Here is a 26,651-nt window from a genome sequence, read left to right on the forward strand (position 1 = left end):
CTACCTTCGTGGCTGCATAAACCATATAGCTCCACTCCCCATCATTCCCTAGCTACTTAGAGCAACAGTTCTTAATGATTGCTTTGCATGTTAAAATTTGAGGGGAAGGGAATGTGTGTTTAAAATACGGGTCCTGAGGTATGCTTCAGAAAATGTGATTCATCAGGACTAGTATGAGGCCCAGCAATATGCATACTTAAAATGACGCAGATGATGCTGGCACTAGCAGTTTGTTAGCCCTGTTTTGCAAAACACTGGTGAAGCCTGGGGGTTACAGTTCCTTACTGTGTAGCACTGGGGTTCTTTCTACCCAGAAAGACCCCATCTATGAGGAATAGGAAAGCATGCGTAAGGGACCAGGGCTGTGGCCTATTTTCCAAGTGTGGTTGACTCTACCCATTTGCCTTTGGATCCCAGAAAAGCTTAAACAAAACCCATTATTTATGTTTGCCCTTCTCTGTTTTTTTATGTTGTTAGTTTCTTCAGGTTCTGGGCTAGATTTTCTCCCCTTGAGCTTTGCAGGGAGTGAGTCCCAGAGACTACTAGACAACAGAGACTCTTTGGAGGGGAAAGGCTGGTATTCTTACAGGAGCTCTGGCTGTCTGCCCAGCCAGCTGTCCTACCCACCAGAAGTGCAGCTATGGGTTGATGAGGTGGGATGCTCCGTGCTCTTTCCACCTCAGCCACTCCTTAACCTGGTTCTGAGCCAGCCTTCCCAATTAATATGGGTAATTTGATCCTCACTGCTTATCTATCTAGAGTTTCCTCATATTTCCTGCAAAGTAACTTCTGGACATTTTGGCCTCATCCTCCCAAGGGCCATAAAAGCTGATAGATTTTCCTTGGGTATTGAACTTAAAAAAATACTTGAGCCAGAAGGGAGCCAGGCAGAACCCATTTCCTAGGGAGGAAAGAAGTTGACTTCTATCTTGTTATCAAAATGAGAAACAGAGGTAAAGAAAGGGAGGGACTTGCCTAAGGTTGCAAATTGAAGTTCTGATTCCCAGTCTCAGATCAGCCTACCTTGGTGCCCGAAGTGGTGTAAGAGGGCAGATGCCGGAGCCTCTGGACCCGATTCCTCAGGGCCACGGATTGACGTTGCTGGGCCAGGGCCCTTTCCCCGCTGTGGTGGGATAAGAGGCAGCCCTCACAGTCACAATGCTCCCGGGTCACAGAGGCTCTGGGCCCCCGGCCAGGCTCTACCTGGAAGTTCCCACTGGGAACGTCTTGTGGTGAGTACTACGGGCCTTATTCCAGGCCCTATGGCCTGTAGAATCTCACCCCTGGGGGGAAGGCTGGGCCGGACAGAGTCATCACCTGTGGCACTGGCCCCATGGATGAGGTGGAATGGATACACAGACATCCCAAGGCTGAGGACCTAAGGATTGGGCTCATCAGCTGGGCAGGAACCTACCTCACCTTTGAGGCATACAAGAATACGGTCACTGCTACTGCAAAGAGTTTGGGCAGGAGACAGGTAACAAGGCAAACTTGTACTGGAATCAGTTTAGTGGCCAAGCTCTTTGTGTGTGTGTGTGTGGCAGCAGGGGTGCACTCTCAACCTAATCACTTTCCTAGCCTCTGTCATTGCCAGTCCGAGACCCTTCTACTCCAGGCTTTTGCTCACAGGTCCCCATTGCTCCATCTCCCCTCTAAACGTATTCCACAAGGTGAAGCCTCAGCCCTGGCTTTGCTGTCTTGTCCCTCTGGCTGCTCCCTACCTTCTGTCTCAGCACAGGATGGTTGTGTCATCACAAAGAGCAGAGGTGGAAAGCCCAGGCTGGAAGGCAGAATTCTGGACATCCAGGGGAAGTTGGACCAGTGGAGTTATTGCAAGGCCTCTGTTTCTGTTCTGGTTGAAAATGGGGAACTGTGGAAGCCCTAGCAGTACTGGTCTTCATTTGAGAGAGGAATATAGGCACCTCTGGAATGGGTGCCAGAGTTCAGCAGAAGCAAAGTCCTTTCACTTACAACAAGGCTGATCAGCTGAACCAGACAATTGCATCTCAACTGTCCATGCTCCGGTCTTTTTCCCTGGAGCCTAGGAGAGCTCTTGCTTTTCTCCTGCCATGTTGGGGAAGCAGCCTTTGGGGATGGAGGTGTTGGCTGAGTGTGCTGTCCAGGGGCAACGGTGGGAAAGAAAAAAGTAAGACTCTTAAACCACAGCATTTCTTGGAAGATTAGGTATTACAGGATGGGATCAAGGAAGGGAGACGGAGGTTTACCTTCAGTTAGCTGAAGGAAGTGGGCATCTAGAACTTCTCTTTGGACCTTGAGAAGCCCTATGTCTCCAGTGGTGGCAGGGCCCAGAGATCTTTTAATTACTGTTGGGTGGGTGGGTGGAAGGGCTGACAGCAAGGAGACACCAGGGCTGATGTGGAGGTGGAGGTGGTTGGTCTTGACGAAGGTGCTGGGGTGACAATAGCGGTGATGGTTGCAGTGCTCCTCAACTAGTCACGCAACAGTACTGATTTCCCTCTTCTCCCAATGCCTGCAGACCTGTGAGCTCCTGGTGAGCAATGAGCATGAGACACAGGCCGTGGTACGACTAAAGAGCTTGCAGGGCTTCTACCTGCTGTGTAAAGGGGATGGCACTGTGTGTTACGGCCGGCCAAGGAATAGCCACGATGGATGCTTCCTACTCCGTTTTCACCGTAACAGCAAGTGGACACTCCAGTGCTTAATCTCTGGTCGTTATCTGGAGTCCAATGGTGAAGATGTGTTCTGCAACTCCAGGGTCCTCTCAGCTTACCACATGTGGACACCCCGGCCAGCCCTGCATGTCCATGTGATCCTCTATAGCCCCATCCACCGCTGCTATGCCCGGACTGACCCTACCGTGGGCCGCATCTGGGTGGATGCAGCAGTCCCCTGCCTGGAGGAATGTGGATTCCTATTGCATTTCCGAGATGGATGCTACCACCTGGAGACCTCGACACACCACTTCTTGTCCCACGTAGACCGGCTGGTCTCCCAACCCTCATCGCAGACAGCTTTTCACATGCAAGTGCGGCCTGGAGGGCTTGTGGCCCTGTGCGATGGAGAAGGAGGAATGTTGTATGCACAGGGCACACATCTGCTCCTGGGCCTCGGTTCTAATCCCGTGAGGGGTGAGGAGTGGTTCGTCCTACAGCACTGCCCCACCTGGGTCACCCTCAGGACAAAGAGTCGGAGGTTCATCTCAGTCACCTATGGCAAGTGCTGGGTCCAACACAGCCATGGAGGGAGGAAGGGCTGGCTGCCGAAAAGAGGAAAATGTGTTTGGGATCAGCAAGGATTTTTGAATCTGCTAATAATGAAGATTCTGGGGTCCCAAGGGGACCTTTTGTGCCATGGAGAAGGACAGAAAAGCAGGGATACGGGCTTTAGGGGAAAGTCACCTGGGTCTTCTGCAGACTACCATGGTCTGACATAAGGTGCTGAAGGTTGAGAGGAAAAGTAGGGGGAAGGAAGCCCAGTTATAAAGCATGGAGGAAGGGCTGAGACTGCGGGCAAGGCCAGACTCGGGCTCCTACTGACATGTTCTTCCTCTGCAGATGCTGAGGTACGTGCTACCTCTGAGCGCTTGACCCCGATGTCCTTGTTCCAGTTTGAATGTGACAGTGAGAGCCCCACCTTGCAGCTTCGTACAGCCACTGGCTACTACCTAGCCCAGGTGAGACCTTGGCTTTCTGAGCAAAAGACACCTTAAGCTTTGAGCTCTCCCTCTCTAGATACGCTTCCCCTTCTTCAAGGCGGATGACCAGATTGTGAGGTGAGCTGGGAGACCCTTGTCTATACACATGCATTTTCACCCAATGGAGCATCTTTAAAAAAAAAAAAACTTTATTGAGGTATAATTTAAATATATGCAAATTATATAATATACATATTTATAAATTATGTGTATTATGTACAAATATGTATAGTACATATATTTGTTTTATAAATACACCTATTTTAAGTATAAAATTCTGTAAGTTTTGACAAATATTAATATATACACTCGTGCAACAATGCCATAACCATACCACAAGTTAGAGAGAATATTTCTGTCACCACAAAAATTCCATCTTGCCCGTTTGCAGTTTCCCTCCATCCTTCTTCCCACCCTTACCCCCACCCTGCTACCACTGGTCTCTGTTCTGCACTATAGACTAGATTTGCCTACTTTGGAATTTCATATAAACAGAAACATACAGTATGTATGGTACATGTCCTCCTTTTTCTTGGCACAATGGTTTTAAGATTCATCTGTGACATTGCATGTATCAGTAGTTCATTCCTTTTTATTGCTGGGTAGTATTCTGTAATACTACTCATAAACAAAATTTGTTTACCCATTAACTTGTTGATGTACACTTGGGTTGTTTCTAGTTTGGGCTATTATGAATAAAATTGCTATGAGCATTTGTGAACAAATCTTTTTGTGAGCCTACATTTTCATTTATCTTGGGTAAATACCTAGGAATGGAATTACTAAGTCATATCTTAGATGCATGCTTAGCTTTATAAGAAAATCAGTTTTCTAAAATGACTATACCACTTTACATTCTCACCAGTAATGTATGAGGGTTCTTCTAAGTGTTCCATATCCTCACCAGCATTTGGTATTGCCTGTCTTTTTCATTTTAGCCACTCTAGTGGGGGTGTAATGGCCTCTTTTGATGGCTTTCATTTGCATTTACCTTATAATTAGTCATTTTTAGTATCTTTTCATGTGCTTCTTTCCCATTTGTATGTTTTCTCTGTGAGGTGTCTGTTCAGATCTTTTGCCATTTGTTATTTGCCATTTGTTTTGAGTTGTAAGAGTTCTTTACATGTTCTCAATTCAAGTCCTTTGCCAAATATATGTATTGTAAATGTTTTCTCCCAATCTGTGGCTTGCCTTTTTACTTGCTTTATGGTATCTTTTGAGAAGCAAATTTTTAATTTCAATGAAGTTGAATTTGTTAACTTTTTAAACAGTTACTGCTTTTCTTACCCGAAGAAATCATAGCCTACTCCAAAGTTACAAAGAACTCTTATGCTTTCTTCTAGACATTTTATAGTTTAGCTCTCACTTTTTTACATCTATGATCCATTGCAAAATAATTTGGGAGTCAGAGCTGAGGTTCATTTCTCTCCATAAGATATCCTGACCCCCTTTTTATGCTGTCTCTGGGACATGACACAGACTGGGGGAAGTGGGCGAGCCACAACATGTTTTTCGAAAAACATGTTTATGTTTATGAAGGCACAAAGCAGACTCTGGGAGAATGAAAAGGGCTGGCGGGGGGGTGGGGGGTGGGCTGTGGGAAGACGGTCTGGGAATACAAAGGATGGGAAGAAGGCTGAGATTGTTAATCCTCACTCCTTGTCCCTGTTCCTGATATTTTCTCCAGAGGCGCCACAAGGTAGTGATGGCTGACGGGCACCCCCTGGAGTCTGACACCTTCTTCCATGTGCAGTGGAACTGTGGCAGGATCATCCTGCAGTCCCTCAGTGGGCGCTTCCTGGGCGTTGCAGCCAATGGTCTGCTGATGGCCGGTGCCACCCTTCCAGGTGAGCTGAGCAGCCCTGCTGCCAGGTTGTTCCAAGTCAGGGATGCTTTCAGAGGGAAGTGGAATATGATTTAAAAAAAAAAAAAAAAAAAAGCACTGGAGTTGGGTCAGAAGAGTTGGGTCTGGAGACTCTCTCAGTTGCTGAATTTTTGTTATCACTTGAACAAACCATCTCTGAACCTCAGTTTCATTGTCTATAAAAGCAGAGATGATACTCATCCTGGTGCTTCACACGGTTGCCATGAGGACTAAATAGATCAACACATCTCAAGGAAGGAAGAATATTAAAATTTCTTGGGCTCCACACTGTGCTAAGTGCTCTCACAAACACTCCACAAGCACTTAACATTAGACCTGACACATAGTAGGTGTTCGTTAAATGTTAAAATATTGACAATACCCTTCTGCAATTAGTGTTCCCCCTCCTGCTTCCATCTGAGAAAACATCTAGAGGCAGCCCATCCAGATAACTCCTTCCTACTTCTTTCAGGCCCCAATGAGGAATTTGGGATTCGATTAGCTAACCGCCGCTTCCTCGCACTGCGGGGTCGGTATGGGTACGTGGGCTCCTCGTCAGAACGTGACCTCATACAGTGCAACATGGACCAGCCCGACTGCATTCACTTACTACCCTGTCGCCAGGGAATCTACCACTTCCAGGGTGAGTGGCTCCTCTTGCCTGCCCCTGGGGTTCACAATCTGGCCCCTGCCTTATCCCCAGCTCAGACTTCAGCCTGCTCATCATAAAATGAAAAAACAGGGCTTCTGTTTGTTTTCAGACTTCAAAGCCCCAGAGTGGGTTAGCAGAACAGAAACCAGTGGAACCCTACTGACCCTCCTGCATTTCCATAAACAGACCTGCCAACAGGCAGGATGGGGCACCAGGGGAGGGTGGTCTGCCTCCAGGAAGCCCCCTCGAGGCAGCAAGCAATTCCTTCGGAAGAACAGCCCATGAACCTGAGCTCTTCCCTCCCCAGCCCAGGGTGGATCCTTCTGGTCAATAACGTCCTTTGGCACCTTTCGCCCGTGGGGAAAGTTTGCCCTCAACTTCTGTGTAGAGCTCCAGGGGAGCAACTTGCTCACCGTGCTGGCACCCAATGGCTTCTACATGCGAGCGGACCGCAGTGGCACCCTATTGGCAGACAGCGAAGACATTACCAAAGAGTGTATCTGGGAATTTTAGGTAAGGGAAAGAGGGTAAAGGGCTGGGGGCTGGGGGCTGGGGGGCAGGAGCTGAGGGTGAGAGGAGAAGGGAGGTGGGTGAGAACATGTGATGGGAAGACCAAAATGCATGCATGGGATGACTTCCGTCCCACAATTTGATTGACTCCAGACATTTACTCCAAATCTGTACCATTCCTTGAGGGCTTCTAAACCCAGACTTGGTAGAGAGAGGAGAAGAAATTGCATCTGAGTCTCCTGCTATTATGCTGCACTGGCACTCAGGCTTGCAAGAAAGCCTGGAGGGGACAGGGTGAGGTGTTCTTGCCTCTCTGTCTCTCCACTAAGATGCAGAATTTTTCCCCATTTTCGGGGAATATAGGTGACTTTAACTATGTGTATAAGTGAAAAAAAAATGTGATTTCTATCCTATGGGCTTTCTATCCCTACCCCTGGATTTCAGACATTTATCTCCAGCCCTGACCCTCTTCCTGAGCCCTAACGTCATCTCTCTCCAACTTCCTCATGGACAGTTGACTTGACTTCGTCCTGCCAGTCCCTCAAAATCTGCATAGCTGAAGTCAGCCTCCTCATCCTCCCCTCCTAAGGTGATTCTCTTCTTCCTGCCATCCCAGGCATACCCAGGCATTCCACCCTCCCAGATGCTCAGGCTCAAAACCTCAGCACCATCTCTCCATCCTCCCTTTCTCTCCCTTCACCAGATGCTGGAGGTTCTTGGGTACTTCCTTAACAATGCCTCTTGAGTGCCTGCTCCTTCCTGATTAGCACCATTGCCACTTGGTTCCAGGCTCTTCACCAGCATGTGTATGGCTTCCAGGGCTCCCTAGCAGCACATGGCCACCAGATCTGTCCCCATCCAAAGTCATCTTCACATAAAGTTTGCTTCCCTAACATGCTTCTTCCCTTCCATCATTCCCTATTTACACTCTTCAGGGCACCTCTTTGCTCTTAGTCCTGTCCCTTCACAACCTTGCTTTCCTTGCTTGTTGTGGAAGGCACTTCAGTTTTGACATCAGACAGACCTGGAATCAAGAGCTAGTAAGTGGCCGAGCATGGTGGCTCACACCTGTAATCCTAGCACTTTGGGAGGCCGAGATGGGAGAATCTCTTGAGCTCAGGAGTTCAAGACCAGCCTGAGCAAGAGAAAGACCCCGTCTCTACTAAAAATAGAAAAAATTGGCAGGGTGTGTTGGTGCATGCCTATTGTCCCAGCTACTAGGGAGGCTGAGGCAGAAGGATGGTTTGAGTCCAGGAGTTTGAGGTTGCAGTGAGCTACGAAAATGCCACAGCACTCTAAGCTAAGCAACAGAGTGAGACTCTCTCTCAAAACAGCAACAACAACAACAAAAGAGCTAGTAAGCCTTTTCCTATAAATTAACTTGACATATGTCTGGTGTTCATCAAGGATAGGACAAATCACTTTATTTTCTCTCCTCCCACAGGATCTTACCCAGTGTTCTAAAAGCCATAGATCAGCAAATGACTGATTACTGAAGGATTCTATTTCCTGTTTCCTCCCCAGGTCAATGGGAGGCCACCTACCAAAATGCAAATCCTCCAGGAAAGACTACTGCACCAAACAGAGCAGGAACCCCAGAGTCAAGATCCAAGAGAAGAATATCTGTTACATTTTTCCTACCCAGTTTAGCAAAACACCTGTTTCAAAGAACAATACATCACAACAGGCCACCCCCAAGATCCTGGTGTGCATCTGACTCAGTATAGAGCAGGGGTCTGGATGCGGGTGGACATTGAGGCCCCAGGCCAAAGCTTTAAGTTCTGTCCAGAAGAGGGGACACCAAATAGTACCCATTTCTTCCACTGATCCTCCCCATCCTCACCCAGAACCACTAGGCTTTTCCCAAGGACTTCATAGGGAGCCAGCCTTGTCCTGAAGGAGTCAGAATCCAATTGTGAGTTTAAATGTCTTTTTGGTTTAGAAAGAAGGAAGGATTATTAATCCCGTGGGCATAGGGTAATGGCAATAACACCTTATGCCTGTATAGCTCACCCCCACCTCCCCTACCACATTTCACCACATTGTCGTTACCTTTGACCCAGTGAGGTGGGTATTTCCTCTTTTACAGGGAGCTGGAGGGATTTGCCCAAGGTTCCATGACTAATATTAACAGAGCTAGGCCTCAGACCCATGTCTTCTGACTCTAATGTCCATTATTCTTTCCATCAAAGAATGCCTGTCATTTTTGCACTGTCCTCATGATTTTGGCCTTTAGCTACCTACCACCTGCCTTATTAATGTTTTTATTGACATAGACTCTTAAATATATTTATTTAGAAAGGCATAGGTTTTTTTTTGTTTTTTTTTTTGTTTGTTTGTTTTTTGTTTTTGAGACAGAGTCTCACTCTGTTGCCCAGGCTAGAGTGCCGTGGCATCAGCCTAGCTCACAGCACCCTCAAACTCCTGGGCTCAAGCGATCCTCCTGCCTTAGCCTCCCAAGTAGCTGGGGCTACAGGCATGCACCACCATGCCCTGCTAATTTTTTCCATATGTATTTTTAGTTGTCCATATAATTTCTTTCTATTTTTTTTTAGTAGAGACAGGGTCTTGCTCTTGTTCAGGCTGGTCTTGAACTCCTGAGCACAGAGGATCCACCTGCCTTGGCCTCCCAGAGTTCTAGGAAGGCATAGTTTTATCATTATCATAAAATGGAAAACCAGAATCACATGCCATAAATGGAAAGTGACTATAGAAATAAATACAGGGATACCTCAGAGATATTGTGGGTTCAGTTCCAGGCCACAGCAATAAGCAAATATCATAATAAAGTGAGTCACACAAATTTTTTGATTTCTCAGTACATATAAAAGTTATGATTACACTATACTGTAGTCTATTAAGTATACAATGGCACTGTGTCTAAAAAACCAATGCACATACCTTAATTTAAAAATACTTGAAGAGTGGGTATGGTGTGGTAGCTCATGCCTATAATCCTAGCACTTTGGGAGGCCATAGTGGGAGGATGGCTTGAGCCCAGGAGTTCAAGACCAGGTAGGCGACATAATGAGACCCTGTCTCTGCAAAAAAGTTTTAAAAATTAGTTGGGTGTATTGGCACATGCCTATAGTCCCAGATATTCAAGAGGCTGAGGCAGGAGGATTGCTTGAGCCCAGGAGGCTGAAGTTGCGGTGAGCTATGATAACAGCACTATACTCTAGCCTAGGCAACAGAGAAAGACCCTGTCTCAAAAAAAAGAATGCTTTATTGCTAAATAATGTTAACAATCATCTAAGCCTCCAGGGAGTTGTAATCCTTTTGCTGTTGGAGGGTCGTGCCATGATGTTGATGGCTGCTGCCTGATCAGGATGGTGGTTGCTGAAGGTTGGGGTGGCTGTGGAAATTTCTTAAAATAAGACAACACTGAAGTTTACCACACTGATTGACTCTTCCTTACACTAAAGATTCCTCTGTAGCATGTGATGCTGTTTTTAGAAAATGATAGCATTTGACTCACAGTAGAACTTCTTTCAAAATCGGAGTAGATCCTCTCAAACTGTACTGCTGCTTTATCAACTGAGTTTATGGAATATTCTAAATCCTTTGTTGTCATTTCAACAATGTTCACAGCATCTTCACCAAGAGTAGATTTCATCTCAAGAAACCACTTTCTCTGCGCATTCATAAGAAGCAACTCCTCATCTGTTCAAGTTTTATCATGAGATTGCAGCAATTCCGTAACATCTTCAGGATCCACTTCTAATTCTAGTTTTCTTCCTATTTCCACCACATTTGCAGTTACTTCCTCCACTGAAGTCTTGAACCCTCAAAATCATCCATGAGGGTTGAAATTAACTTCCTCCACACTCCTGTTAAGGTTGACATTTTGACCTCCTCTCATGAATCACAAATCTTCTTAATGGCATCTAAAATGGTGAATCCTTTCCAGAAAGTTTTCAATTTACTTTGCTCAGATCCACCAGAGGAATCACTTTCTATGGCAGCTATAGCCTTACAAAATGACTTTCTTGAATAATGAGACTTGAAAGTTGAAATTACTGCTCAATCCATAGGCTATAGAATGGATGTTATGTTAGCGGGCATGAAAATAACATTAATCTCCTGTATATCACCATCAGATCTCTTGGGTGACCAGGTACATTTTCAATGAACAGTAATATTTTGAAAGAAATCTTTTTTTCTGAGCAGTAGGTTTCAACAGTAGGCTTAAAGTATTCCATAAACCATGCTGTAAACAGATGTGCTGTCATCCAGGTTTTGTTATTCCATTTTGTAGAGCACATGCAGAATAGATTTAGCATCATTCTTAAGGGCCCTAGGATTTTCAGAATGATAAATGAGCATTGGCTTCAATTTAAAGTCACCAGCTGCATTAGCCCTAACAAGAGAGTCCACCTGTCCTTTGAAGCTTTGAAGTGAGGCATTGGCTTCTCCTCTCTGGCAATGAAAAGTCCTAGATGGCATCTTCTTCCAACAGAAGGCTATTTTGTCTGCACTGAAAATCCATTGTTTAGTGTAGCCACTTTTATCAATGATCTTAGCTAGATATTCTAGATAACTTGCTGCAGCTTCTACATCTGCACTTGTGTTTCACCTTGCACTTTTATGTTGTGGTGATGGCTTCTTTCCTTAAACTTCTGCTAGCTTCAGACTTTTCTTCTGCAGCTTCCTCACCTCTCTCGGCCTTCGTAGAGTTGAGGAGAGTTAGGGCCTTGCTCAGATTAAGCTTTGGCTTAAGGGAATGTTGTGACTGGTTTGAGCTTCTATCCAAACCACTAAAAGCAATGTTTATCTTTCTTATCATTCATGTGTTCACTGGAGTAGCACTGTTTATTTCCTTCAAGAACTCTTCCTTTGCATTCACAACTTGGCTAACTGTTTGGCACAAGGGGCCTCGCTTTCAGCCCGTCTTGGCTTTCAGTCTGTCTTCCTCACCAAGCTTCATTATTTCTAGCTTTTGATTTAAAGTGAGAGAAGTGTGACTCTTACTTGGACACTGAGAGACCATTTTAGGGTTATTAATTGACCTAATTGCATTTATCTCAGGGAATAGGGAGGCCCAAGGAGTGGGAGAGAGAAGTGGGAACAGACAGTTGGTGGCGCAGTCAGAATATATGTGACATTTATCCATTAAGTTCACCATTTTATATGGGCGTGGGTTGTAGCCTCCCCAAAACAATTACAACAGTAACATCAAAGATCACTGATCACAGATTACCATAACAGACATAGTAATAATGAAAAAGTTTTGAAATGTTGCAAGAATTACCAAAACGTGATACAGAGCCAGGTAGTGAGTGCATGCTATTGGAAAAATGGTGCCGATAGACTTGCCAAAAACCTTCAATTTACAAAAAAAAGAATATAACGTGGTATACCTGTATAATGAAAACAGAGTGCTGTTATCAAATCCTAGTAAGATTTTCATTCCTGGCCCAAGGCATAGAGCCTGAGTCTCCCTTTCCCTTTGTTACTAAAGGAGATTAACAACCATGAAAGAGACACTAAAAACTATGACCAAAATGAAACTTTCTCCTTGGTGCAACCAGAATTAAAAGGGAGTTAAAAAGGGGATGATTTTCTCACTTCTGACTCAATGTTATTTAAAGTAGCATCCACATTGCCTCCTAAAATGTTCTCAGATACCAACAGTGTTGCCTGTTCCCCACTTTGGAAAAATTGCTGCATATCATAATAAATGCCTGATTTTTAAATCCATTAAGAAGAGAAGGCTGAAACAGGAACATGAGAGAGATTTGGTTTGGATGGAGGAAAGTTTTTTTTTTTTTTGAGACAGAGTCTCACTTTGTTGCCCGGGCTAGAGTGAGTGCCATGGCATCAGCCTAGCTCACAGCAACCTCAAACTCCTGGGCTCAAGCAATCCTCCTGTCTCAGCCTCCCGAGTAGCTGGGACTACAGGCACGCGCCACCATGCCCGGCTAATTTTTTCTATATATATTTTAGTTGTCCATACAATTTCTTTCTATTTTTAGTAGAGACAGGGTCTCGCTCTTGCTCAGGCTGGTCTCGAACTCCTGACCTTGAGCGATCCGCCCGCCTAGGCCTCCCAGAGTGCTAGGATTACAGGCGTGAGCCACCACGCCCGGCCGAAAGTTTTAAAGTATATTGCTTCTCAAGAGATAGAAAAGAATTTTTTAAATAATTTTAATCCAATAAGTAAAGGTTGAAAATACTAGAGACTAAGGCATCTCTTTTCCTCGAGATTAGTAAGAACATACCAAAGATGCACAGTTGGGATACACTCTTCATAGAGATAGGACCTCGGAGGTTATTTAATGCAGAATCTCTTCCTCAGCATTCTGTAAATTCATAAACTGTAGTCCCCCCTTATCTGCAGAGGGTACGTTTCAAGACCCCCAGCCGATGCTGAAACCACAGATAGTACCAAAAATGCTATATATACTAGGTTTTTTCCTAAACATATATACCTATGATAAAGTTTAATTTATAAATTAGGCACAGTAAGATATTAACAACAATAATTAATAATAAAATAGAACAATTATAACAATATGCCCGTATCACCACTCTTGTGCTTTGGGGCCATTATTAAGTCAAATAGGGGTTACTCGAACACAAGCACTGAGATACCATGACAGTTGATCTGATAACCGGGACTGCTACTCGAGTGACTAGCAGGTGGGTAGCATAGTAGACAGGATAAAGACGTGAGATTTCATCATGCTACTCAAAATGGTGTGTGATTTAAAACTTATGAGTTGTTAATTTCTGGAATTTTCCATTTGATATTTTTAGACTGCTGTTGACCACAGGTAACTGAAACCCAGAAAGCCAAACCATGAATAAGGGGGACTACTGCACACGCTCAGATGCCTGGGCACGTGCGTGTGGGGGATATACAAGCACGTGTGCACACACACACACACACACACATACACACAAGTGGCCAGCCATGGGGCCTCAACTGAGTAGCTCCTTCTGTTGCCGACATCAGCCCTGTCGCTGAAGTGCCTGGCTTATTCTCAGGCTGTGCTGTCTTATTTTTGTCACCCCATAAAACCTCAACTATTTCCCTGGACAGTTCTTCCCAGCAGAGCATCCAGCTTGAAATAGAGAAGGCAGGGCAGGAGCAGAGTGTGCCCTGTTACCCTGGAAATTTCACTCCAGAGCTGTGTGGTCCCATAGGACTTTCTGCACTGATGGAAACGCTCAAAAATCCTCACCATCCCACACAGTAGCCAGGAGCCACGTGTAACTGTTGGGCATTTGAAATGTGGCTAATGTGGCCAGTAAGGAGCTGAATTGTTCATTACTTTTTTTTTTTTTTTTTTTTTTTGAGACAGCGTCTCACTCTGTTGCCCAGGCTAGAGTGAGTGCCGTGGCTGAAATCAGCCTCGCTCACAGCAACCTCAGACTCCTGGGCTCAAGCGATCCTCCTGCCTCAGCCTCCCGAGTAGCTGGGACTATAGGCATGCGCCACCATGCCCGGCTAATTTTTTCTGTATATATTTTTAGTTGTCCATATAATTTCTTTCTATTTTTAGTAGAGACGGGGTCTCGCTCTTGCTCAGGCTGGTCTCGAACTCCTGAGCTCAAACGATCCACCCGCCTTGGCCTCCCAGAGTGCTAGGATTACAGGCGTGAGCCACTGCGCCCGGCCTTTAATTACATTTTGAATAGCCACAGGTGGTTGGCGACTGCTTATTGACCAGCACAGCGCAAGAGTATTTGGTAATAAAGAGACTTCTTGAAGGACATCAGGGTCAGTGCCTGTTCTAGATGGGAGTAAACAAACGTGCCCCAACTCCCTCTCCCCCACCCCTGCACCATCATCATCCATCCCCTGCCCTTCAAAAGGAAAAGAATCTAGAGGGATGAGCCCATCCTCCTTTCCGAATATCCCCTTCTTCACCTCCTTTCCCCCTTTCCCTGCATCCCAAGACCTCCCAGGAGGGCCCTAGAGCTTCCTCTGCAGAAGGAAAGAATTGAAACGATTTGCAACTTGCTGCCAAGAAGAACCAAGGAAACGTGACCCTGGAGCATGTAGAAAAGCAGAATATGAAAAGCAGAATATGAAAAGTGGATTTTCACTCTATTTCCTGCTGTGGCAAAAAATACATAAGCAATTAGGGAACTGATGTCTATTTTCTTAGATTAAGGAATTACAGTAAATTTTCTTAGAGGTGGATGAGATATTGTGGTTATGTGAGAAAAATTCCTTATTTTTTGGCAATGCGTGCTGGAAGACTTAGGGATGAAGTGCCGTGATATAATATTAGTGTGTGTCTGTGCACACACGCGTATGTGTGGGCATATGAGCACCCAAACACCAAGACAGATAGACACATATATCTGTATATAGATACATGCATGATAGATGCATTGATACATAGATAAATACATCGATTAGATACATACACACATAGATTAGATGATAGATATAGACAGATGACAGGGAAAACTGTTTATAATTGTTAAATACAGGGGTGGGCATAGGGACACTCATGGGGACAACATGATGGACAACAAGAACACTGCTAACAAAAAATGTTTTTATTACTGCTGAGTGAAGACCTCTTAAGGTCAATGTGAGAAGCAGGTGGGTGTCGCTCCTCCAGCCCCTCCAATCAGGTGGTGCATGGGGTAGGGGGCAGCGAGGCAGGGCCAGGCAAGGCCCACGCATGAGGGGGAGACCACAGGAAGGAGCCACAGTCTGCATGAGCAGGACAGTATTAGATGCCCCCTAGCCCATCTCCTTCCCTCTCGGGGCCTCTTGCCTCCTCCCAGGCCTTACAGTAGCAGGGAGCCAGGCCGTGGCAGGGCCTGAGGGGCACCAAGAGTGGCGAGGAAGGACGCGGACGGCAAAGTAGTACTGAGTCCCGGGAACTCGGCTGTGGGGACAAGTAGCCTGCAGGGAGAAGGAGAAGGGAGCTTGGGCTTATCATTCCTGCTCTACCCCTCAAAGTGACTTTAGGGAAGGGGCTGAGACCTCAGTTTCCTACCCTAGATGTACACACTCAAATCTCGGTTCTACCCCCTTTACCTGTGGCGGCTATCAGTGGTGCTACAGACTCAGGGGGTGCTAGTTTCCCCAACTTTGTGGGCCATGCAAGGAATGAGGAAAGCTGTACAAAGGTTCATTTAATGATCTCAACTGGAGATCCATGCCTCTGGGGGTCAAAGAGTCCATGGGCCCTCCCTGTACCCTTCAGGATTGAGGCCAGGCCGGAATTCTTACCCCAGCAGGGCTGGAGTCGGGCTTGGGGTTGAGCGTCACTCAGAAACCTGTCTGGTGCCGTTGCCCAGCACAGCTGACAGCAGGGGGGACCCAGTGGCTCCAGGGCAGGCAGGGTTGCTGTGAGCACACTGCCAGGGGACTGCTGGAAAAAGTGAGAGGAGATCCTTAGCTGCTAGTGACGACTTCTCTTCAGAAGGTCTGGGACCCCAGGGCCGCCTGCCACCCAAGCTGTATCCTGCACAACTCCAGAGGGCACCATTCACATAGTAGACTATGGGGATGGAACTTTCTAGAAGTGTGCACTATGGGGCCCTGGGGAGTCATGGATCTTAGCTCAGGCCTTCCCCAGAAATGGGAGAGGCAGTGAGCCCTTGGGTCCTCCCAGCACACAAATTCCCTCTCCTCCAGAGTACCTGTGCAGAGACGATCCCTGCGGAGACCTTCGGTACAGTCAGACCCTGGGAAGCACCTATAAGGGGAGGGTAGCTCCGCTCAGAGGGAGGATTTGGGGGTGGGGCTGGGGAGTGCAGTGAGAGGCAGGCAGGTTCCAGGGAGGGCAGCAACTTCTGGCAGAGTTGGGAGGAGATGGCTGTTACAACCCTAAACTGTCCTCCTCCCCATGGCAGAGAACAGTGCAGCCCTTAAACACAGGTACTGTGTGTGCTCAGTGTCTGGCACAGGGCCTGGCACATGGGAGGTGCTGGGTAAATGTTGGAAGGATGAATGTGCAGAGAAATCACCTGGCAGCTGCATTTCCCACTTGAGCTTCTCTTGCCGGCGCCATTTGGCTCTTCTGTTGGAAAACCAGACCTGAGGGAGGACAAGGACGATGTAGCAGGCTGTGCTTTCTGCCACCTGGCACCTGCTGCTCTCACCATGTGTTCCTGGCCTCTGCTCAGAACGTGACCCTTCCTCAGGCCTCACGTCCTTCCTCCTGCTCTAACCCTTGCTCTCTGGCCCCTTCCTCAACTCAGAGGCTTGGGGTGGGGAAGAGAGGCGAGCAATCAGCAGAAGGGGAACAAGGAGGTTCTCATCTCCAGTTTTTGCACCAAATTTGTTTCCACCTCCTTGTCCCCACTCCACCTCATCAGAACCCAAATCCCTGGTGGCACAGACTCCTGGCAGAGACTCCTTCTCCTTGTGGTTTGTGCACACCTTGTGGCAGAGCTCACTCACCCTCACAGTGTCCTCAGGCAGAGAGGTGGCAGCAGCCAGCTTTCCACGGGCCACTGAATCAGGATACTGCCCACGCTGGAACTCTGCAGAGATTAGGGCTCACGCAGTAAGGGCACAGGGAGAGGAGGAAGGCAGGGGTCTTCCCTGGCCTCACTCCCTACCTGCCACAACCTTAAACTGCCTTCCTCCCCATGCAGGGCCACCCACAGCCTACACCTCTCCACCTTTGCCCCCAGGCCTCAGGCTGCTGCCTCTGTGTCACACTGAGCACCCTCTGATCTGCCATCTGCCCCAGCCCAGCACCTTTCTCCAGTGCCTCTGCTTGGCCTGGGGAGAAGATAGTCCGATTCCGGTGGCCGGTCCCAGGGTGGGGTCCCCGGGGAGCCTCAAAGCCACTTTGGGGAGTGGGAAGAGCTGGAGCCAAAACAGCTGCAAAGAAGGACACGGGCTTATGGCAGTTTGTGGCGGTGATTCCTCTGGTCAGATGGAGTCACTGAGTTCCTGTGCCTGTGCCCAGGGGACAGCATGGGTGCAAGTGCAGAGCTGAGTTGGTGGGGCATTCACAGTTAACTTGGAGATCACCAGAAGGACACTTGGTGGGAAGTGCACTCAATACCTTGCTGGGGTCACACTTAGTGTTTGGGGGGAAACAGCAGCAGGGTTGCTCCAGGTTTGTGTGATCCGAAAGAACATGAAGGAACTCTAAGAAGCTGTGCAAGAGGCCCAGGGAGGATTTGAGACATCAGTCCTGCCTCTTTCTCAGCAGAACCAAGGGGCTAGGGGACCTGGGCTCAGTTCCAGGCCCTGCCATCAAAGTGACTTTGAGCAAGTCACTTTACTTCTCTGAGCCTCAGATTTCTTCTGCCAGGTGGGAATGAGACTCCCTGTCTGGCCCTCCTTACTGGGTTGTTATGCAGGTGATCCAAGAAAGAATGAGAAGGGCTTTGAGAACTGTAAAAATGCTGAAGATTTGGCTCTGATAGTCCTTGGGGGCAACTCCAAGACCCACCTGGTGACCTGAGCTGTGCCCAGGGCAGTCCCTGGTCCTCTTGTAGTGTGCGCAGGACTCGGTTGATGGAGGAGACCTGGGATGTCAGGGTGTTAGTGGGGGCGTGGTGCACAGCCCAGGGTTGCATCCTCAGGATATTCCCCCCTTTATCTTTTCTCCCCTCCATCTCCACCCGCACGTCATTCCCAGGGGCAGCCTCTTCTCTCTCCCCACGCTTGCACCTTCTCTCCACCATCACTTTTGAGAAGAGAAACTTATGGGCCAGAAGGGCCCAGGAGCCCTTTCCCCAGCCTGGCAAGCCCACATTGCCAAGTAAGAAGGGCTCCCATTCTCCCCAGACAGCCTGTTGGCCAGCCCCAGAGCAGGCAGGGGAGCATACTTACACTGGGAGTCTTGTCCTGAGTGCAAAGCCCTTCAGCACAAAGCTGGCGTTGGATCTCCCAGGCAAAGAGGGCTGGGCACTCACCCTTCAGCTGGGCAATTCGAGCCACCACAGGGGGTGTGGCCAGCCGAGGCTTGCTTCCCCCAATACCTTTGGGTTCCAAGGCACCCGTGCGGTAGTAACGCCCTAAGATCTTGCTCACACAGCCATTAGATACCTGAGTCAGGTGAGAAGCAGGGACAGGTGAGGCACAATGGGCAGAAGGAAAGGGAATATCCCTGGGACAGAAGGAGGCCACAAGGCAAAGTGAGACTTCCTAGAACAGGCTGTGGAGGGGAGACTTTAACCTCACCTGTGAGAGCCTGAAGCTCCCCTTCCCAGCCTCCAAGAGGGTCTTCTAGGCAGTAGCCCAAGCCCCAAAGGCCCTCAGAGTCTGCAACAGCCCAGACTCTTGCCTCCAGAGAGGCCTTTTCTCCCTGCTTCTTAAGGCCCTGGAACTCTACCTTAAGGCTCCGTGAGATGTCGCAGGGCCGCATTCCGCTGACTGCCAGCTGCACGATCTGCTGCCTGGTGTCCAAAGGCAGGGGCCGACCATTCACAAAGAGCCCACCCAGCTGATTCACGCTGCTGATCCCTGGGCATGAGAAAGAGACATCCACACCCCACCTCTCCCCACTCCCCCGCCCACCTGTGGAGAGGGTCACTCAGGCCCCTCCAGGCTGGCTTCCCACCACGGAGAAAGTCCTCCCCCAGGAGGATGCCCGCCTTCCACTTCTAGGCTCTCAAAACCTGCCACTTTCTTTGGCAGCTGGCTCTTGGGTGACTCTCCTGATCTAGGAGACGTGGGGTGGAGCAGAGGGAATGTCTGGAAAAAGCTTCCCCCAGAACTTTGGCCAATGGCAGATGCAACTGTGTTGATGGAAGCCAAGCCTTGAGACCTTCCCATCTCCAGGCTCCTTACCGTCCTGTTGCATGCTCCAGGCTGGCCCTCCACAGAGGGACAGGAAACTAACTGGGAAGACTGGAAAGGGGAGTTCCTTCTAGGAGCTTCTTTTCTGGTTTGGGGGTGGGTCTGCAACAATAGGGGGTTATTTGGATGAAATCTCTTGCTTGGAATGGTCTTAAGATGTAGTGTTTTGTGATAGTCAAGTTTCTAAGATTTGCCAGGAGTTTGGCTAAAATTAGCAAATTAGGATTCCTCTTACTTAAACTCTGAAGTGATGAACTAAAACATCAAAGTTGGTGGAGGACTGGATCTTTCTGAATATCCTGGCAAGGGGCTGGGAGCGTTGGGAGGGTTCTCATTTCCCACACATCCGTGACAAAAGGTCGGGGAGGTAGAAAGGGATGATGCTTCTGAATGCTCACGCTTTCCCTTTTCCAAATGGGCAGCTGTTGTCTCTGACCACTCATGGGCCATCTCAGTCCTGGCTGACACACTGGAGCCAGAGACTCTGGAGTCCCCAAGTTCAGGGCTCTACCTTCACTATCAGGCAGTCCTGGGTTAGGTTCTCCAAACCACCAGCTGGATGGTACAGAGCACTTCAGAGGAAGGGCTTGCGCCTGTTTCTTATACTCTCCAGGAAGCCCTGGGGAAATGTGGGGCTCAGCTCTGCCCCCCAGGCATTGGGACTCTGATCCCACACATTGGAGGTAGAGATGAACAAGCCTAAAGTGCTGGCTTTTCCTAGAAGACACACCTCTTGGCATCTCTAACTTGCTGGGGTTGTTGGTTCCTGTTAACTCTGAGGGGTTCTAGATCTCACAGTTAAGCTTCTGTTGCAAAGACCACCTTTCTCAGATCCACACTCATTCATTCAACTAATATTTATTGAAAGTGTATTGAAGGGAGGGAATGGGAAGAAGAAGAGGGATATCTGTGACTGGCGCAGAAGCCATCATGAGCACAAGAGAGTCTCTGGGTAGCAAGGGACACAGGTCACAGGCCCCCATGTCTTTCCTGCTGTCATCAGAAGTTCATGGGACTCTACCTCCCTTCGTGCCTGGAACCCCAGCAGGGCTGACGGTCAACCCAGGGAACAGCTTTTGCATAGAACTTTCTTATAATAACCACATCATCTTGGCTCAGTTAATTCACCTGCAACTATTTACTGAATAAAGTATTAAGCATCTGCTCACTGCTGGTTGTTCAGGATGAAGGGAGTAAAAAGAAAAGGAACAAGGTCTTTGCTCTCCAAGAGATGACAAATCCACCCAGGAGAAGAGACTAGCACAGGTGGAACAACGCTGAATTCCAAAAAATATGGAATCCAGAGCCTACTTTTTCAGCTCAGTAGCTAAATTGGCTTTTACTCACTCCTTTCTAGGCAGATAGAGACACAATCCCCTTTAAATTCTCATCTCTCCAGAAAGTAGGAAGGAAGGCAGAGGTTTTTCCAAAGAGAAAACCGAGGCACAGATTGGGGCTCCCACAAGTTGGGGGCCACCCAGAGAGTAAAATTCAAGGTTTGGGAGCCAGTTCCTCACCAGAAGCCAAAATTTCTGGCTTCTAATCCTTGGCTGTCATTCTCTGCCCCCACCCCTGCTCTATGTTTGTGTAATTGTCACCAAAACAATGGGGAGAGGAGAGTCGAGCTGGGAATGTAAAGGGCTGTGCCAGGACAAGGAGAAGGAGCTGAGAGTATCAGCCAAACCCGGAATCCCTGATAGGATTAGTCCTCCGAAGTGACCAGAACTCAAAGGAGCAGTGGGGATGCAGGTTCAATATCAAATCCTGAATAATCTCCAAACCTAAAATCATCATGCTCCAACTCACGAACAGAAACCCCATTTTCAACAGCCATCCCACACATCCCCAACATTCACATCAACTTGTCTGAAAAAGTAACCAGAGCTGGCAAAATGGGAAAGCAGGATGGGGGTGGAAGGGGAAGGAGGGTGGAGAGTTGCAAAGACAGAGGGGAGTTGGGCTTGGCCACACAAAGACATGGAGACAGCATGGGAGACAGAGCAGACAATGAGCCTGCAGGTGAGCTACCTGTGTATAGGAAATGAGGTGGGAGCGTCAGTGGGAGGTCTCAGTCTCTTATGCTGGGCTCCTGAGACCCCTGCAGTCTCCAGGGGTGGTGGTGTTCTGGTCCTGGTGACAGCCTCCACTCTGCTCCTGCTTCAGTCCTGCCAGGGGGTCCAGAGCTACAGAGAGCCTGTGCTCTGGAACAGAGGGCAGCCTTCTGGGAGCAGCCAGTGATGTCACAGGCCATGAGCAGAGGAGAGAGGAGGAGGGAGGTGTGCATGGGCTGACTGACACCAGCCCTGAGGCAGGGCAAACCACAGCCAATGACCCATTGTGTCCTTCCATGGGGAGTCCTCAGAGCCCACTTTGTATCCACCTATCACCCTGAAGCAGGGACAGAACCATTCTCATGCAGGCCCCCTGGACCCAGAGAGCACGCACACAGGGACCAGTACTCCTGAAGGGAACAGAGATGTGGAAGATGGGGAACTTCAGACTGTGTCCCAAATGCTTTGAATGCACAGGAGCACAAGGAGCCTTCCAGCACCACCACCAACACAGCTTCCTAACCAGAACACACATGCCTGAGCTTTGGTGACGACTTCTGGGTCATGTGTGTATTACTCTAAAAGATAGATGGGTATATAGACTGATATCTAAATACTGACTGAGTTAGTACCTAAAACTCTGAGAGAATGAGGGTAAATGGAGAAGAATGTATGTCACATAGCATTGGTTCTCCCCAGGGAATATCCTCACCAATTCTCCAATGGACTCTGTGATCAAGGTGACATCAAGGCTGAGTTCTTGCCTGGAAGCAAGGAGATCCTGAACTTCAGAACACTGAAATGGTAGTGGTGGTAGGAATGAGCCTCTGAGGGTAGTTAGACATGCGTGTGGGGTGTTTATGAGGAGGCGTGCAGTCTGTTTTTCCTTCTGCTATATCTAAATGTTATTGGGCTCCGTTCCACTAGGGATTTGGTGCTTTTAGACTCTAAGTTATTAATGGCACTGCTGTTCCCACAAAAGACACCACAGGTTATCTGGGCCATTGTGGGATGAGGGGCCCCAGTTGCTGGGTAGGTGGTTCCTGCAGAGTGGGATGCTGGAAGTGAAACACGACCTCCAGTGCACGGAACTTTGTTGCCAGCACGGTCTTGGGTAGATCCCTGGTGGGGGGGTGTGTGAAGAAGCCAACATGGAAAGCCTTTGGGTCCATTCTATATCTCAGATTCTGTGACACTGTTGCAGAAGTCAGGCAGAAAGTAAGCAGGCTGTAGGACAGTAAGACTAGACCCAGAAGTAAGAGGAAAGAAGACTGGATTCCACTGGTAAATGCTTTGGGTTTGGGGGGGGTGGGAGTGGGTGTTGTACATTTAGCTTGATCCTAGGGTTAGGAACTCTTGTTCTCAAAAGCCAAATGTCTCACAAAAATGGGTTTCCTACTTTACCCAGACACATACTTCCTTCCTCTTCCAGCTTCCTCCAGCCTCCTCAGGCTGGGCCAGCGCCCCGGGGCACAGGGGAGACCGCAGCAAGTGGTTTCAGCACCCGCAGGCAGGACAGCACATGTCCCCAGGCAGTAGAGCCCATTCCATCCCAGGGCAGCTGGGGACTGCTGGTCACTCTGCTTAGCCATGCTGGGGTGAGAGCAGGTCCCCAGCAAGGCCTGTGGTGGCCCTGCTCTTAGTCCCCCTTTCCTGCCTCATGCCTCCCCCCTGGATCTGCCCCTGCATCTGGGGGCTCATGGCTCATGCCCTGACCAGCTATTCCCATAGACAGCTGCATGGGGGCGGAGATAGGGGTGTCAGGGGGAGAAGGGACAAGCCCTGGCAGATGGTGGTGGCAGTGATTTCCCCCATAAACTACCCTCTCCCTCCGCCTTTATGACTACGTGCTCTCAGGTCTGAACAAACAGAGGCTTTCGACCCACAAGTGATGAGGGGAGGGAAAACGGGGAAAGGGCCCTGGCAGGGGGGCCTAGCGAGCCCAAAGGCTCAGCCACTCAGCCCTCTGCCCAGCGCGCCAGACTGTTTGAGGAGCAAATATCTGCCTTCACTGTCTGACTCTCTCAACCACCCCCACCGGGTCTAGGGCTAATTGTCCCTCATTAGCTGGGCCCAGGCCCCAGGCTGCCGCCATCCCCCGCCATCTGCTCACAATTATACATTAACTCATAGGTCTTGCCACCCGCCAACCAGGCTGTGCGCCCCTCTCCAGGGCCAGCCGTGGCCATTCCAGCCTGTCCCTTGCCCTGATGCAGAGTCCTGAGCGCTGGCTTCTTCTGTCTTTGGGAACCCCTAGTACAAAGCCCTGTGGCTGTGGAAAAAGTCCTATCCTCAGGAGAGGCGGCTGGAGTTCCCTTGCCCTCCTGACGGGGCCAGAAGGCGACCCAAAGCCCGTGCGTAAAGCTGGAGAGGAGAGGGCGCGGCCAGCGCAGGGACTCGCCGGCTTTGGTCTGACACCTCGCCGCAGGCTCTTGGCACCCGCTGGGGAGGTGACACCAGTTCCAGGCTTCCTCCACCCCTTCCTATAGCGCCTTTTAGTAGACGGTGGGGTCCTGGCCCCCTTTCCTCTCTCCAGAGAGCCCCATCTCATGCCAAACCTCAGCTATCCAGAGCGCACGCGCCACCTGTCCAAAAACCCACTCTCAGGCAGCTGACGCCTCCCACTTTAAAGTCAAAGTGGTGCTCTTGCTACAAAAACATGGATATTCCACGGATATTCCTGAGCTTGGGACCTTCACCCTAAAGTTGCACACACCCCCACCCCAAACTTTATGCAGTTACCCTACTCTCCCCGCCCAAACTCTGCTCTAACACCAAAACTCTCTCCCTGCAAATCCCCGCGGCTTTCAGCTCAGTTCCGGAAAGCGGGCAACCGGCTCCCTGGCTCTGAACTTCCCAGAGGGAGTGAAGAGCACACCCTCCTAGCCGTGGCTTTGCACTAGGGCACAAAAAAGCCCTTCTTTTCTCACCGTAAGCTCCTAACCTCTGCACTCAACCGTGCCTCTTGTTTCTCTCAAGACTACCGTGAGTCGAGTGGGGTGGTGAGTTGCACACCCCTAAGTGAACTCCCGCAGAGCTGCGGAGTTCGGGGGCTGGAGCCAAGGGCCTAAAGACGCTGGGGGAGGAAGCCCACGGGATGTGAAGCGCAGCCTGTGAAGGGCCCAGGCCAGTCACCGGGACAGGCAGGCACTGTATGCCCCGACCACAGCCGACCAGGGCGGTCCAAAGACACTCTGCCAGCCACCCTCAGAGAGTGCCTCCGTGGGTCCGCGTGAGCACCCAGCTTGACCGTGTGGGGAAGGTTTGGGAACTGGAAGTTGGAAACCCGTTCTGTTCCCTGGGAACTGCCGGCTCTGCTCTCCTGGAAGCTTTCCTCGCCCCACCGGCCCTACTTTGCACCGGATGATCTGGGGAGGCAGATAGCCAGCCGTTTGTTTGTTTGTTTGTTTTTAAGTAAACTTTATTTTAATGAGCTTTATTTTTTAGGATAATGTTAGATTTACAGAGAAATTTCAAAGACAGTACAGATAGTTCCCACAGCACCCCACACTGTTTTCCCTACTACTAACATTTTACGTTACTATGGTGCATTTGTTATAATTAATAAACTCCTATTAATACGTTATTATTAACTAAAGCCCATACTTTATTCACATTTTCTCAGTTTTTTCCTAATGTCATTTTTCTGTTCCAGAATCCTTTCCAGGAGACCACTTTCAATGAATCATGGTCTTGGGCTCCTCTTGGCTGTGACAGTGTCTTGGACTTTTCTTGTTTTCTATGACTTGGACCCTTTTGAGGAGTCAGGTAATATCCCTTGATTGGGATCTGTCTAATGCTTTTCTCATGATTAGACTGGGCTTATGGATTCAGGGGAAGAAGACCAAAGAGGTAAAGTATCATTTTTACCATGTCATATCAAGGGTATATATAGTGTGAACATGATTTATCACTGTTGATATTGACCTTGATCACCTGGCTGACATAGTGTTTGTTAGGTCTGTCCACTAAAGTTGCTCTCCCCCACCCCATTTCCAAACAGTGCTTTTGCTAAGGAAGTCATTATGCACAACTCACACTTAAGGAGTAAGGAGTTCTGCTCCATTTACTTGAGAGTGGAATATCTACATAAATCATGTGGATGTCTTCTGCTGGGGAGATTTGTCTCTTCTCTCTCATTTATGTATTCATTCATTCATTTGTTGATTCAATAATTTATTTATATCAGTATGGACTTATTTTATTTATAAGGAAACTTATATGGGGGGTTATAATCCAATATACTACTTTATTTTGTTGCTCAAATTGTTCCAACTTTGAAACTCAGTTGACTCTATCCTTTGGCATACCTCCATTACTGTGGGCTTTGGTTTATTTGTTTGTTGTTGTTGTGTTTTGTTTTTTTTTAGCACTTCCTTACTTTCTGATACTACCAGATGCTCCAAGTTCACCTTGTATATTTCCTGCCCCAGTCCTACTATCAGCCATTTCGATAAGGAGCCCTGGCTCCTTTTATTGAAAAGTAGTATAAGAAACCAACATCTGGGTACCGGTTGTGCTTGTTGCTACTGGGATGTCAGTGCTTCTTAGTTCTCTCAGCTGACAGAGCAAAGAAATATATGTGTGTATAGCCTGTGTATATACACATATCTATAAATATTTCCATCTGTAACCATTTCTATCTATGTTAAACTAAACATAAATTCATACTGATGTCTCCAGCTCTAATCCATTATTACATGGATCATTCTAGTTTCCTCTCTGCTTATCTATAAACTCCCACTCCAACAGTAAGAAACCTGGCTCCCATAATCCACCATATATCTACTTAATCGTTCAGTTCCAGTATACATTTTTGTAGCATCAGAATTGTTAACACAAATCCTCATAGGAAACAACTTTATCAACTAGATTATAATGCTTATGTACAATTTCTTTTATCTTTAATCTTACAGACTCCACTCATTCCCAAAGTTACTTTAAATCAGCACCTTTACCCCCACCCCCTTCAGTCAGGTGGTTTTATACATTTGTAATACAGTTTGATTATTTTGTCACATTCTGCATTCTTAGAATCTCCTGACCTCTTACATGATTTTTTAAAAATTTGCATACATTAAGGTTCACTCTTTGTGTTATAAAATTCTATAGGTTTTGACAAATATATAGTGTTATGTATCCACAATTACAGTATCATA

General features: G+C 48.1%; 2 protein-coding genes across 2 annotated transcripts; one reads left to right on the forward strand and one right to left on the reverse strand.

Moving 5' to 3' along the window:
* The first annotated feature begins 1,216 nt into the window (after positions 1-1,216).
* On the forward strand, positions 1,217-8,737 carry FSCN3 (fascin actin-bundling protein 3). Its single transcript, XM_069462242.1, has 7 exons — positions 1,217-1,477; positions 2,498-3,194; positions 3,537-3,655; positions 5,364-5,523; positions 6,013-6,183; positions 6,500-6,705; positions 8,227-8,737. Exons 1-6 carry the CDS (start codon positions 1,334-1,336, stop codon positions 6,703-6,705), a joined length of 1,497 nt encoding a protein of 498 aa, XP_069318343.1. The 5' UTR covers positions 1,217-1,333; the 3' UTR covers positions 8,227-8,737.
* Positions 8,738-15,398: 6,661 nt separating this feature from the next.
* PAX4 (paired box 4) lies at positions 15,399-19,538 on the reverse strand. Its single transcript, XM_069461662.1, has 10 exons — positions 19,433-19,538; positions 18,975-19,105; positions 18,473-18,688; positions 18,090-18,165; positions 17,384-17,509; positions 17,081-17,163; positions 16,645-16,714; positions 16,318-16,373; positions 15,905-16,046; positions 15,399-15,574 (listed from the first exon to the last, which is right to left on the reverse strand). The coding sequence occupies exons 1-10, from the start codon at positions 19,443-19,445 to the stop codon at positions 15,399-15,401; spliced, it is 1,089 nt and encodes a 362-aa protein (XP_069317763.1). The 5' UTR covers positions 19,446-19,538.
* Positions 19,539-26,651: the final 7,113 nt, after the last annotated feature.

Source organism: Eulemur rufifrons, chromosome 29, assembly GCF_041146395.1.
Source record: "Eulemur rufifrons isolate Redbay chromosome 29, OSU_ERuf_1, whole genome shotgun sequence".
NCBI classification, from domain to species: Eukaryota; Metazoa; Chordata; class Mammalia; order Primates; family Lemuridae; genus Eulemur; species Eulemur rufifrons.